Below are 22330 nucleotides of genomic sequence, written 5' to 3'. Positions count from 1 at the left end.
TCTGTCCCTTTGTGACTCATCTCACACAGTCTTAGGGAATTTGACCAAGAAGTGACATGACATGAGGAAACAGCCCTTGACAGTTCCTAATGTAGTTGGAATCCTACAGTAAAGGAAGTGGTGATGCTAACTTTTTGCAGAAAGTCTTCTGGCACTTACAGTTGTGAAACGTGTCCTGAGGTCGCTAAATCTTTGCCCGTCAGTGAATGTGTTCTTTCTGATCGTCTTTGGGATGAGGGTTAGGGAAAAGGACCCAGGCATAGAGTGAGGCTGAGCTCTTTGCCAGAGAGCAAGCATTTGAATCGTTTTGGGGGCAGCTTTGTCAGTTACTTTTGCAGCCATGAAGCTTCCATTACTGTGACTGAAAAGGTTTTTTGTGGTCACCCTTTTGTTCATGGTACCCCTATTTGTATCTGCTGTGAGCTGTATCAGACTTAGGGGAATGGGGAAATCCATGGCCAGTGAGTGTGTGGTGGGTGTTGGGCACAGGTGTGCACTCTTCCTTGGGAAGAGGGAGACCTAAGATGTCCTCCTGTCTTCCATCGTGCAAGGCTAAGTATGGAATGAGACAGAAAGGAATGGTTTCATGGATGAGTTGATCACCTAAAGTCGCTTTGGCCATTCATCCTCTTTTATTTGATATGTGAAGAAATTTAAAGCTTAAAAAGCCCCGCTAGGAATACAAGTATGTGTATATGTATTTATACACTAAACTGCATTGATTGAGAAGCCTCAGGTTTATCTTCTAATTATTTTACAGTTATTACATGCTGCTATATATAAAATAGATAATTAAGAAGGACCTATAGTATAGCACTGGGAACTACTCAATATTCTGTAATGACCTCTATGCAAAAAGAATCTGAAAAAGAATATATATGTATATGTATAATTGAATCAATTTGCAGTACAACCTGAAACTAACACAACATTGTAAATCAACTGTACTCCAATATAAAATAAAAAATTGAAAAATTATACTGTTTAGACCTATTATATATCTGGTTTTCAAACAAAAAATGTATCTTAATCTCTCTAGTAAATGATTTTTTTTCTAGTTGACTACTTCTGCTTTGTCGTGTCATGAAGGTTGTAAAATTTTCTCTCCCTATGCCTGCTTGACACTCATTAGGGTTATGCATGACAGCTGCATTCTCTTTGTCTATTTCCATGGAATATGTCCCTCCAAAATCTTTATTTATATGAATGAGTCTAGTCTTAAGGTAGCTTTGTATCCCCATCTCCTATGACAGAGAGGGGCTGAGAAAGAGAAATGAGTGCCTTAATATCTAAGTGTTCAAACTGGCTATAGTGAAAAATCTCACAATTAGCCAAAGGAAAACCATATCCTATTGAGTACATTGTTTGTAGTGACTCTCATCTAGGGCTGTGTTGCTTTTAATTTTTTTTCCAGTTCAGAAATTCCTAGAAACATAACAAAAAGTTGTGTTTCATATAATGTGCACAATAGCAGAACATGCTAAATTGATGAAGGTGTTTTCTTGTGAATAAATGTTCTGTTTATTTTAGGAAAATTATTTTTAAAACAATTTTTTTAAAATGTGAATAACTCCGACAACCCTTCTGCTTAATTTTCTTAATTGGGTAATAGAAAAAAATGAGCAAATATTTGATTACAAATCAAGAAGCCAAACTATCTCAAGTGAGATTTTTTACTTACATTTTCTTGCCCTATCCAGCAAGTGGCTTGGGCTGAGCTTTCCAGTGCAGTAGCATCGTTAGGGTGGGGATACATAGGAAAATGTATCTTGGCAGATGAAGTGCTTGACTTTTGTGTGTCTTATTCATTCCATCCGTGCCCTTTGAGCCACAGGAATTGAAATCTTGTCTTCTCTTAACAGGTGCCTACGGTCCTGAGCACTGGGTCACGTCCAGTGTCAGCTGTGGGGGCCGTCAGCAGTCGCCTATAGACATTTCGGACCAGCATGCACGTGTCAGTGAAGAGTACCAGGACCTGCAACTTGATGGCTTCGACAATGAGTCTTCTAACAAAACCTGGATGAAAAACACAGGGAAAACAGGTAAACTGCATCTTCTTTACCTGTCTGTAGGACAACATGAAATGTTTCTGGTGTCTCTGGTCTGTACCTTAACCATGACTTGTTCATTTAGTTGTGCACATTACTATAGACAACATAAAGCTGAGTGAGAGCTCTGGAACTGACCCTCGGTTTAAGAACTGGTTGCTTGCTATACTAGCTGTGTGATTTTGGGCAAACTGCCTAATCACTTTGTGCTTAAAGATTTTTTTTTTTTCCCAATGTGACAGGGTAAAAATATAAAGATAAAAATGTATACGGATAATAACATATATGTATCAATCTCATAGAATTGTTAAGATTTGAGTGGGTCAGTCCATGTAAAGTATATAGAATGAACTTTGAGACCTCTGTTCTAATATGGCCATATGTAGCTATATTTAAATTTAATTAAAGCTAAGCAAGATTAAAATTTATTCCCTTAGTTTTAATAGCTGCGTATAGTTTTGTTTTTGTTTCCTGTCTTCTTAGGGCATCTGTTTGCAATGTTGGAAAGCAGAGGAGACACACATTAAGATCTTTGTATTTTGGGGGTAGAGGCGTAGGGGTCACCTTTATTTTTTTCAGCTTTGTTAATATACAGGACTTCCCAAGTGGTGCTGGTGGTAAAGAATCCGCCTGCCAGTGCAGGAAATGCAAGAGACACTGTGTCGGGAAGGTCCCTGGAGTCAGAAATAGCAACCCATTACAGTATTCTTGCCTGGAAAATTCCTTGGGCAGGGGAGCCTGGTGGGCTACAATCCCTGGGGCTGCAACGAGTCAGACATGACTGAGTACCTGAGCACACATTAAGATATAACTGGCATATAACATTTTGCCATTTCATTTTTATTGGTCATTTCTTTTGCAGTGCAGAGCTTTTTATTTTGGTGAGTCCCATTTGTTTGTTTTTGCTTTTGTCCTTTGTTGTCTTAGTGTCATATCCAAATTATCATTGACATGACTAATGTCAAGGAGCTTTCTCCCTATGTTTTCTTCTAGGAGTTTTATAGTTTCAGGTCTTAAATTTAAGTCTTTAATCCATTTCAAGTTACTTTTCATGAGGGATGTAAGGTACTGGTCCAGCTTCATTCTTGTATGTGAATGTCTCATTTTTCCAACACCATTTATTGACAAGACTATCCTTTTCCCATTGAGTATCCTTGGCTCTTTTGTCAATTATAAGCAAATAGTCATATGTGTGGGTTTATTTCTTAGACTCTAGATTGTATTTCATTGGTTGATGTGTTTATTTGTATGCCAGTTCCATACTGTTTTGATTATCATAGCTTTGGAGTATCACTTGAAATCAAGAAGTATAATGCCTCCAGCTTTGTTCTTCTTTCTAAGGATTCCTTTTCTTGTTCAGGGTCTTTGGAAGTTTCATAGGAATTTTAGGATGGTTTTAACTTTTTCTGTGAAAAACACCATTGGAATTTTGATAGGAATTTCAAAGAACCTGTAGATCTCTTTGGGCAGTATTGTACTAGCCACATTTCATGTGTTCAGTAGCCACATTTAGCTAGTGACTACCGTAACAGGCCTCACAGTCAGAGAACATTCTATCTTTACAGAAATTTCTACTAGACATCACCGTGCCAAATGCACAGATGGAAATGCATTTCTTATCTTCCTTGAGAATTTGATTTGTTAATATTTGTTTTGTATTACAATACAGATGAACACTGTCTTAACCCTTTGTGTATCAGACCAGCAGTTTGATCCTCCGGCTTCCTTTCACCTACCTCACCTTTCACTTAGGGTCCATGAATATGAAATACCACATTTTCAGAATTGCTAATGCAAAGTGCTTCCCTCTTAATCACTACCATGCAAATAACAGTTACAGATTGTTGATGGAAGTAGCAGAGATTGCCTTGCTGTGCCCCACTGTTTGATTTGAAAATAACTGCCTGAGTGTTATATTACATTTGTGCCTAGTGTTAACTGGGATTCTGTGATGCTAAAGGTATTTTTTCTTATTTTTCTGCTCTTATTACCCAACCCATTAAAACTGACTCACTCTCTCTCTCTCTCTTTGAAACAATCCCTTTGTAACCAAGGATATCAGTACAGAGCACTCTAAGCAATCCCTCCAGGAGCCTTGGCTGCGAAGCCCTCATGCGAAGCTAAAATGACTTCATTATCTGTCTTTTGGTCCCATTCATGTTGTGGGTCACTGAGATGCCTTTAAAGAACACCACCACCACCTAAGTGGCTGCACGTATTTTCTTTCTCTGAACCAGCATTTGTCAGAGAATTTTTGTGGCTGATTGCTTTGGGTTGGTCTGACTTGATCTTAGAATTGTTTCCCACTCAACACAGTGGTTCCTGGCTTCGAGCTCTTTTTCATAATGCGCCCATAAACAGGTCTTCGAGCATTATAGCAGGCTACTTTCTCCTGTACCTTGATTCATCCGTTTGAGCAGCTGCTCGGGACAAGCTTGTATACCAGTGATATTATTTATACACCCCTTTTCACCTGCACCTTTCTACTCCCTGAGTTTAGATGGTGTGTTTACAGCTACAACTCAGATTTTCTCTAACACTAGCTTTGCTGTGTGTTTCAAATGTGAGTGTCCTTTGGAGATCCGTGACGGGAATATCACTCCACAGTCAGTCTGAATGTGGTGGACCAGAGCCTTGCTATGCTGGGGTAATCAGATCTGGGGGATGAGTGCCACCTTGGTGCCACATTCCGGAAGCCTGCCAAAGGCAATTTGCTGGGCTCTCCTGATACGGTTTTCTACTTGACTTGAAACGCTTGACAGCCTTCTGCAAAGATAACATGTTTCAGTGACAGCTTTCAGCTTGGTATCTCCAATGACAGGTTTTAGACAAGTGTGGGGTTCACTCAGTGCAAGTTGATTCATGACCTTGGTCTTCCAGAAGCTTATTATCAATCTCTGTCACTCTGCTGGCCTCCAGAGTGATCCACAAGTTGTTGCCTATCTGTGGGCGCATGCGCCTGACTTGAGAGCACAGCCATCCAAATATGAACGCATCTGTCTCTGAAATTCAGAAGTACGGCTTTCTGAGAAGCAGAAATAAATCTTTGTTACTTCTCAAACTGTGCTTATGACTTCGAAATTTATGACATTATCCTAGACAGGCTAATAGCCCATAAATAATCAACCTAACATGATTCCATAGGAGTGATTTTTTTTTTAAGTACCAACCATTTTAAAAAAATAATTTATTTATTTTAATTGCAGGCTAATTACTTTACAATATTGTGGTGACTTTTGCAGTAGATTTACATGAATCAGCCACGGGTGTACATGTGTCCCCCATCCTGAACCCGCCTCCCATCTGGGTTGTCCCGGTGCACCAGCTGTGAGTGCCCTGTTTCATACATCGAACTTGAACTGGTGATCTATTTCACATATGGTAATATACATGTTTCAATGCTATCCTCCCAAATCACCCCACCATTGCCTTCTCCCACAGAGTCCAAAAGTCTGCTCTTTTTATGTGTCTCATTCGCTCTTGTGTATAGGGTCGTCATCACCATCTTTCTAAATTCCATATATATGCGTTAATATACTGTATTGGTGTTTTTCTCTCTGACTTACTTCACTCTGTATAATAGCCTCCAGTTTCATCCACCTCATTAGAATTGATTCAAATGTGTTCTTTTTAATAGCTGAGTAATATTCCATTGTGTATATGTATCAGAACTTTCCTATCCATTTGTCTGCTGATGGACATCTAGGTTGCTTCCACTTCCTAGCTATTGTAAACAGTGCTATGATGAACATTGGGGTATGCAGTGTTAAATGTAAACATCGAATTGTATTTTCTGTTCTCTTAAAAGACTTTTAGTGTATGTTTCTCTAGAAACTTGGGTGCTGAAAAACCTGTCTTGTTCCTTTTTTTTTGTTTGAATATGCATGAACCTAGGAACAGCTTTATTCTGTTCTTAAAATGTCAGATGAGTTCATAAATATTCCAGCATTTTTAGAGAAATGAAGATCCATTTGCTTTGTCTATTATGCCTGGATCATATAAATTGAGTGGAACACAGTACAAATATAGGGCAGAATGCTGTGTATCTGAATTAAATGTGGGAGTTGATAATATCAACAGTGAATAGTATTGATAGGCAAGCTGGATAATATTTGTTAAAAAAAGTACATATCATTGTACTTTAGTTTTATAAGATTTGACTGTTTGGGGAAACTGAATAAAGGGGACACAGGACCTCTATATTATTTCTTAAAACTACATGTGGATCTACAGTTATCAGGAAGATTAAAAGTTTAATTAAAAAAAAAAGTATATCATGAGCCACATTGTCTTTGTTATCATCATTCATTTTGGATCTAACTTTCCTGCCTAGATGCCAAAAAACCTTATTTTTCTTCAGTCATTAATTTTTGAGCCCCAAAAGTCTTTCCTTGAAACTTGCACTTCTACAAAATAAATTCAGGAAGAGATACTCATTTTTTCTGTTGGAAATTTACAGGTCACTTATCTGTAAAATAGACTGTCTTTTGGATATTAAAATATGAATACAGAAAGTTAATATTTAAGGTGGCCTGTTACATACAGACAGTAACTTTCCCATAAAGCAGTTTTAATGTTCATATCTGTCTTAACCTGTGGAGAGGACCATATATCCAATCCGGCATAATCAATAGAGCAATGTGGTTGTCCGTAGTCCACTTCTCGAAAGTTGTCTAAAATATCTTTAGAAGACAGATAGCATCTCTCTGTTTCTTTCCGAACAGCCATAACTCTCTATTGCGCCAGTTTTCATTTGATTTCATCTAAAGTTATTTCCCTTTCTTTCATCTTTGTAGAATGAAAAGATAATGCATTCAACAAGAACATTTTGAGATAATCTTGCTGTTCCTAGCATTAGCTTCTAACTAAATGATTGGAATTTAAGATGTAGATAGTGGTTCTGGCCTATGTTAATAAGCCATGGTCTCCTGTGAGTTTTAAGTATTTGGAGGGTGTTTTTTATTTTTTATTTTTCCACCTCTTTTTCTTTTACCTTACACTAAGGACAGATGGTAAATGCAGTTGCCAAAATGCATGTTACTACTCTTTCCATACTTCATATTGGTTTGCTCTATTTTTTCTTTGCCTACATTCTTTCTTATTTGTCTATGTATACCTGACATAGATGGATTCAAAAAGTAATTGTTAAATTAATAAAAGTAGATCAACAGTTGGGAAAGTCTGCATAGGTAAATTGTGGAGGAACCATGTCCTAATATGTTGCTGAGCCCATATAATTCAGACAAAGATTAGGATACCGTTGCATCTACTTTATTTCACCTAGTCCTTGGAGCTTTTATGATACAGCAGTTCCATAAGAACCCACAGACTTAAACTAAGTCTCAACGAACCATCTCACTGCAGGCTGGTGTAAAGAGAAAAATACAGCCTTAAAAACAACCTCAGTCATGTCCACATGCTAGTTCCATGACTGAGCATGTCACCCTAGCTCAGTGCAAGAGAAGCATCTGACGCTGCTTCTCTTTTTGCTCACATGGTAAGCCCCACTCCACCCCCAGCCAAGCGAGTGTCTGACCAGGAAGGACACTCTGCATTCATTGCGGTTGCTGCTTGACCAACTGCTGCCTCCATGGTGCCCTGAAAGTCAGTGTTTTGACGAAGGTTGGTGGAGAAACTGACGCGAGCCTTACTGAGAGCCGTCATGGGCTCCTTACAGGGTTTCCAGTGGTGATTTTCATGATGCTTGATTTCTGTCCAAACTCACAGACTTCTGTGCTCAGCCCTCACTCAGGAGGGAGTTCCATAGTTTCAGCATAACTGTCCGGGTGTCACATGCATAGAAAAGCCTTTAACAACTCTGAGATTCGTAAGGAATATTCTAGGAATTCTCTGTGTGCTTGTCTTCTTGACTCTCAATATTTGCGCTTCCTCTTCTTTTACTTTGTAGCCTATTTTTGTCTGTTCATTAGTATATCTCCACATGTTTTTTTTTGTGTGTGTGTGGTTTTGCTCTCTCCCATCTTTTCTCTCACATCTCCCTGAATTTCCCCTCTCCTGTAACAAGACTGGCTCTTGCCTGTTGGTCTGTCTTTACTCCCAGCTTCTAACTTTGTCCCCTTTCTCTTCCTTCTTCCTGTTGTCCTTATAGCTAGTCGCAGATGAGAACCACGGTTTGAAAAGGGGTTTTGTTTACTCTGTGTACAGAGTAGAGAGTCCAGCATTGATGGTGAAAATCTAAGTATGTCCTCATTCCAATAAAACCTCTATTCCTGGCATGTTGATGTAGGACAGGTTTTTGGTACAAGTGAAAATACACAGTGATCTCCCAAGTCCATGTTCTTAGGGTTTCCAATTTGGCTTGGTAAGAAACTGTTACTTATTTTTATTTTTTTTGTTACTCCTTTTTATTCTATCACCCACCACCCTATTGCAGTTATCTTAGTGATCCTTGATAGGTACTGAAGAGGCACCAGCATTGGATCTTTTTCCCTGGGTCACATTTTCTTTTAAGCTGTGAGTTTTATTTATGCCATTAATGAGTTGGTCATTTTGCTCACAAAGCGGCTGCCAAGGTTAGAAGCCGAGCCTCAGCCAAGTAGACAGATGTTTGAAAGCATCTGGGTGTTCAGCAGCATTGACACTGGGCCTGCCCGGCCCTGTCTTTGTAATACCCTGCAGCACCTCTGGTTAGCTCAAGGTTGCCCAAAAAAGACAATTTAAGTGTAATTAAGAAAAAATTCCGTTCTTCTTTGGGGGATGCTAAATGTGCTTTGGCTCTTCACTTTTTAAAGTTTCCTGTTTCAAATATCCAGATCCCTTATTATTTAGCCATTAAAAAGAGTGAAATGGTGCCATTTGCAGCAAAGTGGATGGACCTAAAGATTATCATACTGAGTGAAGTCAAAGAGAGAAGGAGAAATATCATATGACATCCTTTATATGTGGAATTTAAAAAGAAATTACACAAATGAACTTACAAAACAGAAGCAGACTCACAGACTTGGAGAACGAACTTAGGGTTGCAGGGGAGAGGGACAGTTAGGGTGTTTGGGATGAACATGTACACATTGGTGTATTTTAAATGGATAACCAGCAAGGACCTCCTGTATAACACACAGAAATCTGCTCAGTGTTAAACGGCAGCCTGGATGGGAGGGGAGTTTGGGGGAGGACAGCTACTTGTGTACGTATGGCTGAGTGCCTTCGCTGTTCATCTGAAACTGTCACAACATTGTTAATCGGCTATACCCCAGTACAACAAGAAAAGTTTTTAAAAATTCAGATATCCAGATTCTTGGATTCTTGTCAGCCTGTTAGTGTTCAGTCTTGCCTGAACCCTGCAATTCAAGTTGGAGCCATTTCCCTAGGTCTTTCCTTGCAAGTCACACTGTAATCTCTGTTCCTGCCTGCCAAGCTCCAGATCCTTCCTGTTATTCCCTCAGCCCTACCCCTGCGCTCAGGTAGTAGCAGCTATCTTCTGAGTAAACTGAAGCTTAATTTACCAGTCACAGAATGGGCAAACCAGCGCTTTGTTGCATAACTTGCCTCATGTAGGTTTTGAACTTGGAGGATAATTTTTAAAGTCCACTTTTCTGTGTTTTAGGGCACAGAACCTTCTACTGGGTTGTCATCCAACATATTTTATGATTAAAAGGTCAGCTATTCTGCCTTGTCCATCTTGCTTAGTTTCAGTTCAGTTCAGTCGCTCAGTTGTATCCAACTCTGCGACCCCATGGACTGCAGCACGCCAGGCTTCCCTGTCCATCACCAACTCCCGGAGTTTACTCACACTCATGTCCATCGAGTCGGTGATGCCATCCAACCATCTCACCCTCTGTCGTCCCCTTCTCCTCCCGCCTTCAGTCTTTCCCAGCATCAGGGGCTTTTCCAAGGAGTCAGTTCTTCACATCAGGTGCTGTGGCCTGTTTTCCCCACCAGCTATACACTCTGTGAGGGCGGGAGATAATACCTCATTTAAAATCTTTCCTTTGCTTCCCCAGTAGTTATTGGTAAATATTAGATAAAGTAAATGCGGATGCCTATAGGGAAGTCAGTAGAAGATTAGCACTTGAGCTAGTGTGTCTTGACCATCAGACCAGGGCGTTTCTCTTTTGACCAGGAGCCCTAAAGCATTCCCTGATGCACACTGGAATTGTGGGTGGTTGGGGGTCTCAGCATTAATGATCCAATAATGGTAGTCTTTTCCCATCTTGTAGTGTTGAAAGCTGTTTAACAAGTGGTGGAGGTAAGATACTGAGGAGCTTATTTTCCTTCTCACATGGATTTTTTAAAAACTTTTGGCATCTGTTGCTATTTAGTCAGATTTTAGTAGGAATACTTGCTTTAGGCCAGCATTATTTAGATGCATTGAGTATAATTTATTAACCGTTAATAGATGTCCTGCAAAGAATGCAGTGAATGCCTGGTCCTCAGTCACCTCGTCAAATTCGGAAAGTAATTCCTTATCCATGGTGTGACTTGTATGTCTCCCCTGCCCCTATGCAGAGCATTGTTACATTTTGGGAAGCCCTGGACACAGGGGGAATCTATGAAAGCTGTGGATGCTCTTCCTGGAAGAACTATTATAAACAGTAGTTATACAATGCCATCTATTTTTCAAATATAATCTTGAGGTATACAGTATTATAACCTGACATCTAGGTATACTACAAGGTGATCAGCACTCCAAGTCTCATTTATCATCAGTCACCGTACAGTAGATTCCCTCCACACATTTCACCCACCCCTGGTAACTGCACCTCTGATCTCTGTATCTATGAGTTTATTTCCATTTTAGTTTGCTTTTTTTTTTTTGAGTTTCCACACATAACTGAAATAATGCACATCTGTCTTTCTCCTTCTGGCTTATTTCACTTAGAGTAATATCTTCAAAGTTCATTCATATTGTTGCAAATGGCAAGACTTCTTTCTTTTTCATGGCTGAGTAGTATTCCATTGTGTATGCATATCCCACCTCTTCTTTATCTATTCGTCTATCTGTGAGCACTTAGGTTGTTTCTATATCATGGCTGTTTTAAACATAGAGGTTCACATACCTTATCAAATTAGTTTTCATGTGCTTAGGATAAATGCCCAAATGGAATAGATAGGTCAAATGACAGTTCTGTTCTTACTTATTCTTACTATTTTCTATAGTAGAAAAATTCCCACCAGCAGTGCACAAAGTTCCCCTTTTCTCCACACCATTGCCAATACTTATTTCTTGTCTTTTTGGCGATTGCCGTTGTAACAGATGTGAGGTGATCTGCACCATGATTCTGTTTTGCATTTTCCTATTTATTAGTCATGTTGAACATCTTTTCATATGCCTGTTGGCCATGTGTATGTCTTTTCTGGAAAAATGTCTACTTCGATCCTCTACCTAATTTTCAATCAGATTGTTTGTCTTGTTGTCTTTGAATTCTGTGAGTTCTTTGTATTTAACCCCTTATTGGATATACACATTGCAAGCACCGTCTCCTATTTAATAGGTTGCCTGTTCTTTTCTTTTGGATTGTGTTTCCTTTTTTTAAAGATGTGTATTTATTTATTTTACGGCTGCACTGTGTCTTCATTGCTTTGTGAGCACTTTTCTCTAGTTGCGGCGAGTGGGAGCTGCTCTCTGCTTGCGGTGTGCGGGCTTCTCCTGGCAGTGGCTTCTTTTGTTACAGAGTACAGGCTCTAGGCGCACGGGCTTCAGTAGTTGTGACTCCCGGGCCCTAGGGCACAGTTTCAGTAGTTGTGGCATATAGAATTAGTTGCTCTGCGGCATGTGGGATCTTCCCAGAATGGGGATTGAACCCATGCCCCCTGCATTAGCAGGCGGATTCCTAAACATTGAGCCAGCCAGGGAAGCCCCTGCTTTTTCATTTTGATGATGGTTTCTTTCTCTGTGCAGAAGCTTTTCACTTTGATATATTCCCATTTGTTTAATTTTGCTTTTGTTTTTCTTGTCTCTGCAGTCAGATCCAGAAAAGAAGGAGTAAGACCCATGTCAAAGAGTTTACCACCTATGTTTTCTTCTAGGAAGTTTATGGTTTCGGTCTTATATTCAGGTCTTTAATTCATTTTGAATTAATTTTTGTATATGATATGAAATGGTAGTGTTCATTCTGTTGTATGTGACTGCCCAGTTTTCCCAACACCATTTGTTAAAAAGTCTATCATCTCTCCATCATATGTTCTTTGCTCCTTGTAAATTAATTGCCCATATATGTATGGATTTCTTTCTGAGCTTTTACAATGCCATCTTCATGCAGTAATGTGGTGAATGAATTACTCTTCTGGGTATTCACCCTATGTCAACTATTGTGATCCCACAACAAACTTGTGAAGTTGCTGTTGGACTGTTCCAGTTTTACAGAATAGGAACTGAAACACCCAGAATTTCAGTAACTTTGTCAAAACTGGATAGTGGCAGATCTAGGACTGAAATCCAGACCGAAGCAACTCAAGAGTCCAGCTGCATTTATGTCCCCGTGCTCAGAATTTTACCTCCTATTTCAGGAGGGCATGGGCCCCCAAATCTGTGAGCAGCTGTTGCTGTGGACTTTGGACTCCAGGTTAGGGATCCTGAATTTGAAACCTGAGGCTTCTTCCACTTCCTCCACCATTCTGTTTCGACTTCATCAAAATCCATGTTAGCAGCTGAACAGCCAGAGGGCCTCGTTCTATAAAGTCCCTCCTAGGTAACTTACCTGCCTCCTCATCCTCCTCCTAGCCCATCTTTTTCCAGTCTTTAGCTGTTGCTTGCTACCTTCTTTGTTGCTTGCTACCTTCTTAAATGTCACCTTACCCAGTTTCACTTTTTTGTGCTATTGTTTCAAAATTTAAATTAAAATGTATTTATTTATTATTATCATAGTATCATTTACCTGTCATACTATGTTACTGTTTTGCAGTTGACTCCCTTCATCTTAATTAAAATGAATTGATTTTAAAACAAAATATTTTATCAACACCTTATTGCAAAAACCCATGCTATTTGACATGTGATAGTTAAGTCGCTCAGTCGTGTCTGACTCTTTGCGACCCCGTGGACCGTAGCCCACCAGGCTCCTCCATCCATGGGATTCTCCAGGCAAGAATACTGGAGTGGGTTGCCATTTCCTTCTCCAGGTTGACATGTGATAGACGTATGTAAAAAATTATGCCTATAAGCTGTGAAAATAAATCAAAGGTACCAAAGTTATTACTTTCTAGCTTAAACACTTCTGGTAAAAGGAGGAAATGAATGAGTATCATTTGAAGTGTGGAGTGCATTTTAGACATCAAATTGAGATTTCTTGTCCATTGATAAGCCCAAAAGGATACAAATAATGGAAATACTTTTTTTACTCGATGTTATAGTAAATTCAACGTAGCTGCTCAACACGTAACATCTCAAGTATTTGGGCCACGTCTACCTTTGCTGTTTGTTGTTTCTCCTCAAGGAGAGTTTTGTTTTGTGGGAAAAACAATATTGCTTTAGAGTGGAACTCTGTCTGAAAGTGAAAGTACGGGTGTGGTCACCCATCTGCACGGTGCATAGTTTGACAAGAACCCACATTGACCGTGCAGTTGCTGAATTGCTGGCGCTGTGTTCAGCACTTCTGGTGTATGATTTCCTTCAAACATCAAAACAGCCTCCCCAGGTGTAGGCACTGTTGATGCCATTTGAGCAATGAGGGAAACCGAGACACAGAGAAGTCAGGTAGCTTGCCCAAGGTCACCCAGCTTTTAAGTGGCAGGAGAACATTCTCACCCAGGTGTGTCCGTCCTCTGAGCTCGAGGCTCTTGCCACATTCTGTGCGCTGCAGCAACTCCCTTTGGTACATTTTGTTGTGAAACAGAGCTGTGTTATCTGTGGTCAGCAGAAACTTGTTGCACCGTGGCTGGGCAAGTTCTCTCTTCCCAGCGTTCCATGTAAACTAAAATGTAAGCCGTAAGCTGCTTTCGGAAGGTGGGGGCAGTAAGTGCTTGTAGCATGCTGTGTTCTCTAGTGAGAGATACTGTAAAATGAAAAATGAGATTAGTCTTTCAGGTTGTACGGTTGCCTAATTATGCTTTTAATTATTCATGTAAAACAAGTAAAATGACCCCTGACAGAGACATAAATGATTTAGGTAAAATCAAATATTTATAAGATGCTGCTGAGTCCCTGGATGTATTGTAACAGATGCACTCCAAATGCTTTGCCTCCGTCCTTTGGATGCAAAATGGTTATGTATAGAATCTGTAACCGGCTGATAGTCATCAGCAGTGTTTAGGACACTACTGAGCTAATTCATAGGTATTTTGGCTTTGGCACACAGGTTCAGTGTAATAGTTTATCTTCTAAAATATACTGTATCCTAGTGATCACCAAACGACAACCCCCTCCTGCTTGTTCTTACCTTTTTTTAATGGCTGGGAAACGAAAAAAAACAAAAAAAGGAGAAGAATATTCCATAATCTGTGAAAATTATATCCAAATTGTAGTATGGATAAATTTTTATTGAAACAAAGCCTCACCTGAGCATTTACTTACTGTGTTTCGCTGCTTCTGTGTTATGAACACTGTTAAGTACTTGAAACAGGAGCCATAGGACCCACCAATCTTTAAGTATGTCTTATCTTAACCTTCTACAGAAAAAGTTCGCCAACCCTTGTTCTAAACCATGCTAGCAGAAATAAAGGTGGAACAATGCTGTAGCATATTCAATCAGCCTAAGAAACACTTTTATTTCATCTTATCCTTTAATCTCTATTCTACTAATTGAATATTTTTCAGAAGTTGGAGGAAAACTGCCTTTTGAATGCAGTAAAAAGGGATTTACACAAACAGGTTTCCTTCACTTGCTTTTAGTGCTCCCTTTATATAGAGAAGTGCTGAAACTAATTATACTTGTTTTAGAAATGGGTCATTAGTTTAGTCCCTATCTTTTATGGAGACCTAATTTTCATGCTGGATTTCTAAGACTCGAACTGGGATCTCTTTAGGAAGAGCAGATGATGAGGGTATGAAAGGTTTTCCTTGCCTTAAAAAAGCTTAGCTTTTGACCACAAACCATTTAATATATTGGTTGGAACTTAATGTGTATTTAGCAGCCAATAAGTGTTTGAATGAATGAATTCATTTCAAACAAAATGGAGGGGGAAATACATGACTTACAAAATGAAATCTTTTTTATCCACTTGGGTATTCAATTCCTTCTGGAAAAATAATTTTTCTGCTAGTCTAAGTCCATGTTTTTTGTTCTTGATTTCTCTTTTCCAGGCTTTAAGGGAGAGAGATGTGGTTTTGAAATTTAGGATTTGAATTGATTGACGTTTTTTCAGATGGGCTAAGCAAAAGTTTCTTAGAATTAAAAGAAATAGTAAAGTGAAACTACTAAACTGCAGTTATTTGAGTGACTTAATGAGAATTTTAACTGCACTTTCCTGGATACCATATCAAATATGAACACATTCCCCAACCCTGGCTCTCTTCGCTTTATTGTTCCCTTAATACTGGTTTCTTGTTGTAGTCACTAAGTCATGTCCGACTCTTTATAACGCAGTGGACTGTAGGCCGCCAGGCTTCTCTCTCCGTGGAACTTCCCAGGCAAGGATGCTGGAGTGCGTTGCCATTTCCTCATCCAGGGGATCTTCCTGACCCAGAGACTGAACCTGGATCTCCTGCATTGGCAGATGGATTTTTTACTACTGAAAAGCCCACCTTAGTATTTGTAAACCCTGCAAGTTTTATTACCTGATACGTTGCCTAAGTTTTCTGATTAAAGAAACATGTCTTTTGCATCCGGCTTATGTGTATTTCCCATCTCGTTCCAGAGTGAATCTTGGGGTGGCAAGATTCAGGTGAGGGAAGTGAAAGTGTTGGTCACTCAGTTGTGTCTGACTCTGCGATCCCATGGTCTGTAGCCCGCCAGGCTCCACTGTCCATGGGTTCTTCTGGCAAGAATACTGGAGTGGTTTGCCATTTCCTTCTCCAGGGTATCTTTCCAGCCCAGGGATAGAACCCAGGTCTGCTGTACTGCAGGCAGATTCCTTGCCATCTGAGCCATTAGGGAAGCCCTAGGAATCAGTGTTTAAGAAAGAGAAATAATTTTGATCATCAAGCAGATTTAGGAGACCTGATTCAAAGCAACTTACTCTGTCATTGTCTGTGGTTTGTGTTTGTTTTTTCTTTTCCAACTATGAAATGGATAAATTCTGAGACCATTCCCTGGGAATTTTCAGATGTTAGAATCAACTGACTGTTGAGAGCATTCTTTACCTAGAATGTGCTAATGTATGCAAACTGATGTATTTGACTTGTGTTTTAACAGGTACATGAGGAAATAATTCACATCATATAACCATGAGCTTTATTTAATGCAACAGAAGATATCTTTTAAGTTTGGTTTGGAAACTCATTGTTTCACCCCCGCACCCTATTTTTCACAGTTGCCATCCTGCTGAAAGATGACTATTTTGTCAGCGGCGCTGGCCTGCCTGGCAGATTCAAAGCTGAGAAGGTGGAGTTTCACTGGGGCCACAGCAATGGTTCCGCCGGCTCTGAACACAGTGTCAACAGCAGGCGGTTTCCCGTGGAGGTGAGTGCAACCTGAGATTTCAGGGGCAGCTGTGTCTTGGGCCTTGGCATTAACAGAGAGCTTTGTCTTTACCCCCCAGACATTTTGCGAGTGAAACTTGTACCGTCCTTTCCTTTGTGTCTGGAGATCCTACATATACAGCATGACAGAGGGATAACTGTTCTCAAATTTCTTATCTTTGTTTAATGGGCACAGCATATAGAAGTCACAAACATTGTGGTCTGAGTCGACTTTAACCCTTGGTGGATGATTTCAAACCCTTGGTTTCATTTGACACGATTTCTTCTCCCTGTCCGTTTCTGAAACCGTGCTCTCTAAAAGTGAAATTCTGTCTTCGTTTTGACCTTTTAGAAAAGCGAAAAGGTAGTTGATATGTGAAGGGGAGTCTCAGAACCATCTCTCAACGGGGAAGCTGCTTGAAAGGTTTGTGTACTGCTGAGGAAGATGCTGTGGCCACTGGTCATATGACTCACTGTTACCTTTTTGGGATTGATGGTGTCATTTTGCCTCCTCTGTGTCAGTTTTCTCAGAGATCCATGCAGAAGAAAGGGTGGGTGCGTTAGGTCATGTGTATCCTTTCGATGAGAGAGGGAAGGAGCAGTTCTCCAAGCTCTTGTTTTAATCTTTGGTGGGGACAACGCATCTGCTTCATTGCTAGCCTCATTTTTTTTATATCTTTAATCACAGTCAGGATGTAAATATTCTTTCCTGGGGACAAGCACATTTGTTGATTATTTGGATGCCCACATGGTAAGCTTTACAAATTTGTGAAAGTAGTAGGTAGGCTTGTACCCAGGCCTGTGACTGAACTCAAAACATGGAATGGCAACTCTGTTAGTGTTTTATGACTTCAGTAAGTCATGACCTACTTGGGTCATCTGATGAATATTTTCAATCCTTCTCCATAGAGAAAAAATATAAATGTGTATTTGCATGTAATCTGTAGGGTTTTGTCACTCACCCTCACTCCTCCAGCACATTCATGGGCCTTTTAGGTAACCTTGAAGCTTAAGTGAAAAATCCCTACAAAAGGTGGAGATGGTCTCTTATCCATGATTGCTGGAGAAACCAGTGATCACCATTCTGAGAAAGTGCTGCATATATATATATTTTTTTTTTTTTTGGTGTTGTTGAGCTGATGAATTCACAGTATTAAAAATTCTTTCTGCATTACTATTCCTCTATCATGGGACTTCCTGTCCTAGTCGCATTAATGTTATGCCTTATGAGTAGAGTTTCTACTTAATGGGCTCTTTTTTCTCCCTTGTATGTTGAATGAATCATTTCTTAGAAATCTTAGCTTGATTTGTACTTGGAAAACTTGATTCCTAGAAGCCAAGTTGCATCAGGTTTTGAAGTTTGGGGTTTCTCTTTTGCTCCTGTTGGCCAGTTGGCATTGGCAGTTTAGCCGAAGGGAAAGTTTCTGTCCAGCTAGGTTTGCTTTAAAGCTTCTTTATCTTAGAATCGGGTTGCCATTTGTCTAGTTAATGTTGATCTGGACAAAAGACCTGTGCTTGAAAGTTGGGGAAACTTAATTTGGCAGCTGTCTTGGAAAAGAAAAACTCTGGAGAAAGGAACTGGAAACTCCTGCCTCATGCTGAAATCACATTTCCTAGTGCCTATTTCCTCTTCCTGTTCGATTCTGGAAAGATGAATAGACTAGATATGTATTCTTTTGAAAATTTATTGCTTTAAATGAATTCTTTTAACTCAAAAAGGGCCATGAAATTTAGAAACTAATTAGAAATGGCAGCTACAATGCCCAGACTTACTGTTTGACCAAGCTCTTTGAATTTATTTCTTCTCAGCAATGTCAGATGGTAAGCTGCCTATATTAATTGGGTGCTTCATTGAAACCCATCTGGTTCCTAGCTTGTTTTTCTTTTTAATGTGATAAATATGTTAAATTACTTAGTGGTTGTAGTTGGAGGAACTTGAATTTCAGAGATCAAAGGTAACAGGATCGAATTTAATTGTAAAATACGCACAGAAATGTTGCTCATTTTTGCACAAGAATTAAATTGCTTTGAGTTCCTGATTAACACCAGGTCTTCCTGAGATTTTTATACTGTTTGAACATCTCAGACTTGGTTTATATCCTTCCATATAACTACACTGCTTTTCAAGAGGTTAAAATGAAAGGGAGAAAATCATAATGTACCACATGGTAATTTATCAGCATTGGGGATATTATTGGTCTTTTATAGAGAACCAGAGAAGGAAGAGCTATTGTGGACGACTGGGCTGGGATTGGTCAAATACAGCATTGATTCTCCACTGGAGATAGCATCCTCCCTTCCAGAGGACATTAAACATTTTCCGGGGACATTTGTGGTTGTCACCGTTGTGGGCAGTGGTGTGCTGTCAGCATCTGGTGGACAGAGGCCAGGGATGATGCTAAACATCCCAGTTCATAGGATCCACACTGTCACTATTGGGAGGCTCTCAGGAAGAGAAAGCTGTGTGTGTAGTGGAATCCAGCCGTCCTTTACTTGTGTGGCATCATTTTAAGTAGATTTGCGTAAAGAAGCCTCATGGCAGAGTTGGTTTTTAGAGAGGAAATTGCCTCTCTTGCCTCCTGGGTCAGTCTTGCTGGTCCTGGTTCCTTTAGATTCCATTTGGAATAAAGTCATGACCTTGAGTATTTCCTATTTCCTCAGTTGCCTCGGCCCCAGCACTGCAGGTTGGATTTTAAGTTTATGCCCCATGAGATTCTGGATCTGCTCCCTGAGGGTAAACTGCTACAAACCCAACCTTGTATGTTTTGCTGCTTCCCAGGAATTCTTTGAGGTCATCTGCAACAACTTTGTACACATTTAGAAATTAAACCTCTCCGTGTTTTCCTGGCTGAAATCCTGGACTCAGCCTTGTCGTTCCTGCACTTAAAAACATCCAGCCTAACAGAAAAAATAAATGTCCTTGTTAAAACAAAACAAAAGCCTTTCAATAGTGGCATTTTTTACAGCTCAGTTAAAATTAGAAAAGAAAGTAAAAAATCAGATGACGAGGCTAGGAAACTAGACCCACTTTGGGTCCTCAGATGCACTCACCTCCTAGTATTCAGCTTTCTCTCTTGTCTAGAAGCAAATTTGTCTGGTGTGCCTTCTGTCATGTGAATGCTGGGTTATAATGATGAGGCAGAGAGCCTTTTCATCGAGATAATTATACTCGAGTCACGACACAGATATTGACCAAACACTCACATATACAGGTTTGTAATATTGGTTGTGAAACAGTCTCTGAAGGAGAAGGGCATTTTGTCATGAGATGGAAGACATCAGTGGAGACAGGTATTTATTAAGAGGGAAGAGATTCATTGGAGCCTGCCCAAAGAACAGAGGTGTGCAAAGGCCCTGAGACAGGTGATACCTAATTGCTTACAGGTACCTTTAAGCAATTAAGAGAGATCAGTTGGGATTTTGATAGGATAAGACCCTCCCCCAAACATTGTTCACTCACTAATTTCCGAAACCTGTGAACTTATTTGTTACTTTATCCAGCAAAAGGGACTTTGCAGATGTGATTAAGCATCCTTAAAGTCAGAAGGTTTAGAATATTCCTATGATTAGGACAGGGGTTCTGTTTGAGTTTTTCTATGGTACTCCACTTTGTTTTACCTGTCTAATCAGCTATCTGTGATGGCTCTGTCCTGAATACTGTCCCTACTCCATACTCATTCCGTTTTAAATAAAAGTTCATGTAGCACTAATAGAAATTGAATCATGCCGTGTTTTCGCTAATAACTGAAGTTGGAGTTAATGCAAAGAGAAACCTCCAGATGAAACCCTCTGAGAGCTCCATTAAGGTGGAGGTTCATTGCATGCTTATTTTCTGAGGTAATTAAAATCTTGTTTATTACAATAAGAGATCATGGGAGTTGTTGATTCAGACTTATCGGTGCTTTATGAGTTGAAGTCTTCAATAAGCTTAAATGATCCAAATTGATTGTGTATGCCCTTTCCAGTGGAACTCACAGCTGGTTCACTTCAGTTCAGTTCAGACCATCTTAGCAAGTGAGTAGAAGCAAAGACATTTTTCCTAATACATACCGTGCGCACAGTACCATATGGCGCAGGTCTGCAATGCCTTAGCCGAAACCCTTGGGACCAGCTGTTTTAGAATTCAGTATCTTTTTTAGAAAGGCATGATGGTGCATATGCCATATATATTTACAGAAGACACATAGTGGGGTCTGGAACTGTACCCCTTGAATGCATTTATATTTTTGCAGCATGCAGATGAATATTCACACAAGTAGGAAATATCACTATTCTAAATGGCTTCCCGTCTCTCCACCTCTGATTTTACTGCTGAGTTAGTTTTGCACCACAATTATATATGTCAATAATAACAACACCTTTGATCTCGGAAGCTTTTGAGGTTTCATAGTCACTGATAAAGGATTTATGGACCTACATTTTAAAAATCGGTCCACAGTGTAGCACTGGTTTATGTTCCAAAGAGTATAGGTTATTTCCACCCGTGACACAAGCACACACTAAATTCTTTGTCTCCCTGATGGGCTGTGTGTGTCTGGGTCCTCCTCTCATCCTGCTCCCTGCTCTGCTCTGCCATGATACCATACAACATTCTTAGTCAAAGTTAGGTTTTGTCCAGGGGGCAAGAAGGTGCTAGTGTTAGCCTGACCTCAATGTGTGGTTCAGTTCCATTTTAACGCTCTGTTTGAGCCTGCGTTCTCCTCCAGTATCCACGTCTGTGGATATGTTACCTGGATCTACTCTGTATTCATTCTTGTCTGCCCAGCACCTACCTTTGTGCTTAGAGGCAGACTGATGATTTTCCTTTCGTTTTGTGAAGTGAATTTTGTTCTTCCAGGGCTTCTGTCCTATTCTGGTTGGATAGTTGACTTGCCTTAAACCCCTAGGCTATGTCCAGGTAACTCACATCTGCCTTCCTTCTCCCAGGTAAGATGCTAAAAACAACCTAAAGGGATGACAAGAAAAACAGTGACATAATGTACAAGTAAAATGAATCGTAGTTAAGATTTTGGAGACATTGGAACCCAGATTCTCGAGTTCTGACACTACACTTCAGCCGGGGCATTTAGCATCCAGGAAGCTCAGCTGTTCCACCTGTAAGATGGGTGTGATAAGAATACACTCACGCTCTTGGGACACACACAGGGGCTTCACACTCCGTCACCATCTCTCCACTCATACAAGCGTGGCAGCTACTACATAACTCAGATGTGGACCAGTCCGGCCAGGGTTCCAAGTGCCATGTGGAGTCCTAGCTTCAGTAGCGTGACATTCTAGAACAGGACTAAGTGGGCCGAAGGCAGTTTGCCCATTACTCTTGTGTGAATTTCTTTTTTTCTGCTGGAAATAAAGGTTGACATATGAAATGCTTTCTTGAAGACTTACTGTATACAGTGGCATTGCAAAGGCTATTAGAATTCCTCCGTTGAAATGTGTTTGACAAGTGACAGTGAAGTCGCTTAGTCATGTCCAACTCTTTGCAACCGCATGGACTATAGCCTACCAGGCTCCTCTGTCCATAGAATTTTCCAGGTAAGAGTACTGGAGTCGGTTGCCATTTCCTTCTCCAGGGGATCTTCCCAACCCAGGAATCGAACACAGGTCTCCCACATTGCAGGCAGACACTTCACTGCCTGAGCCACCAGGGAAGTGGAAATGTGTTTACCTTTGTGTAAATTGGTCTTTTTCTGAACTTATATAACTACTGTCTCCTTCCTTTGTCAGTGTAAGTTAGACATATCACTCTTTCAGAAATGAGATTCATAAC

At 40.1% G+C, this 22330-nt stretch overlaps 1 protein-coding gene across 3 annotated transcripts in view; it reads left to right on the top strand.

Annotated features, from left to right (window-relative positions):
• The window catches only part of PTPRG (protein tyrosine phosphatase receptor type G), a 747715-nt gene that overhangs the window by 420790 nt on the left and 304595 nt on the right, over window positions 1–22330 (top strand). For all 3 annotated transcript variants that reach the window (XM_043885370.1, XM_043885371.1, XM_043885369.1), the window contains exons 3-4: window positions 1863–2042; window positions 16416–16564. In XM_043885370.1, the coding sequence (XP_043741305.1) occupies window positions 1863–2042; window positions 16416–16564 (329 nt within the window). The remainder of the gene's footprint in view (window positions 1–1862; window positions 2043–16415; window positions 16565–22330) is intronic.

Source organism: Cervus elaphus, chromosome 24 (assembly GCF_910594005.1).
Source record: "Cervus elaphus chromosome 24, mCerEla1.1, whole genome shotgun sequence".
Taxonomy (NCBI): Eukaryota; Metazoa; Chordata; class Mammalia; order Artiodactyla; family Cervidae; genus Cervus; species Cervus elaphus.
This window is presented reverse-complemented; position numbering and strand designations above follow the sequence as displayed.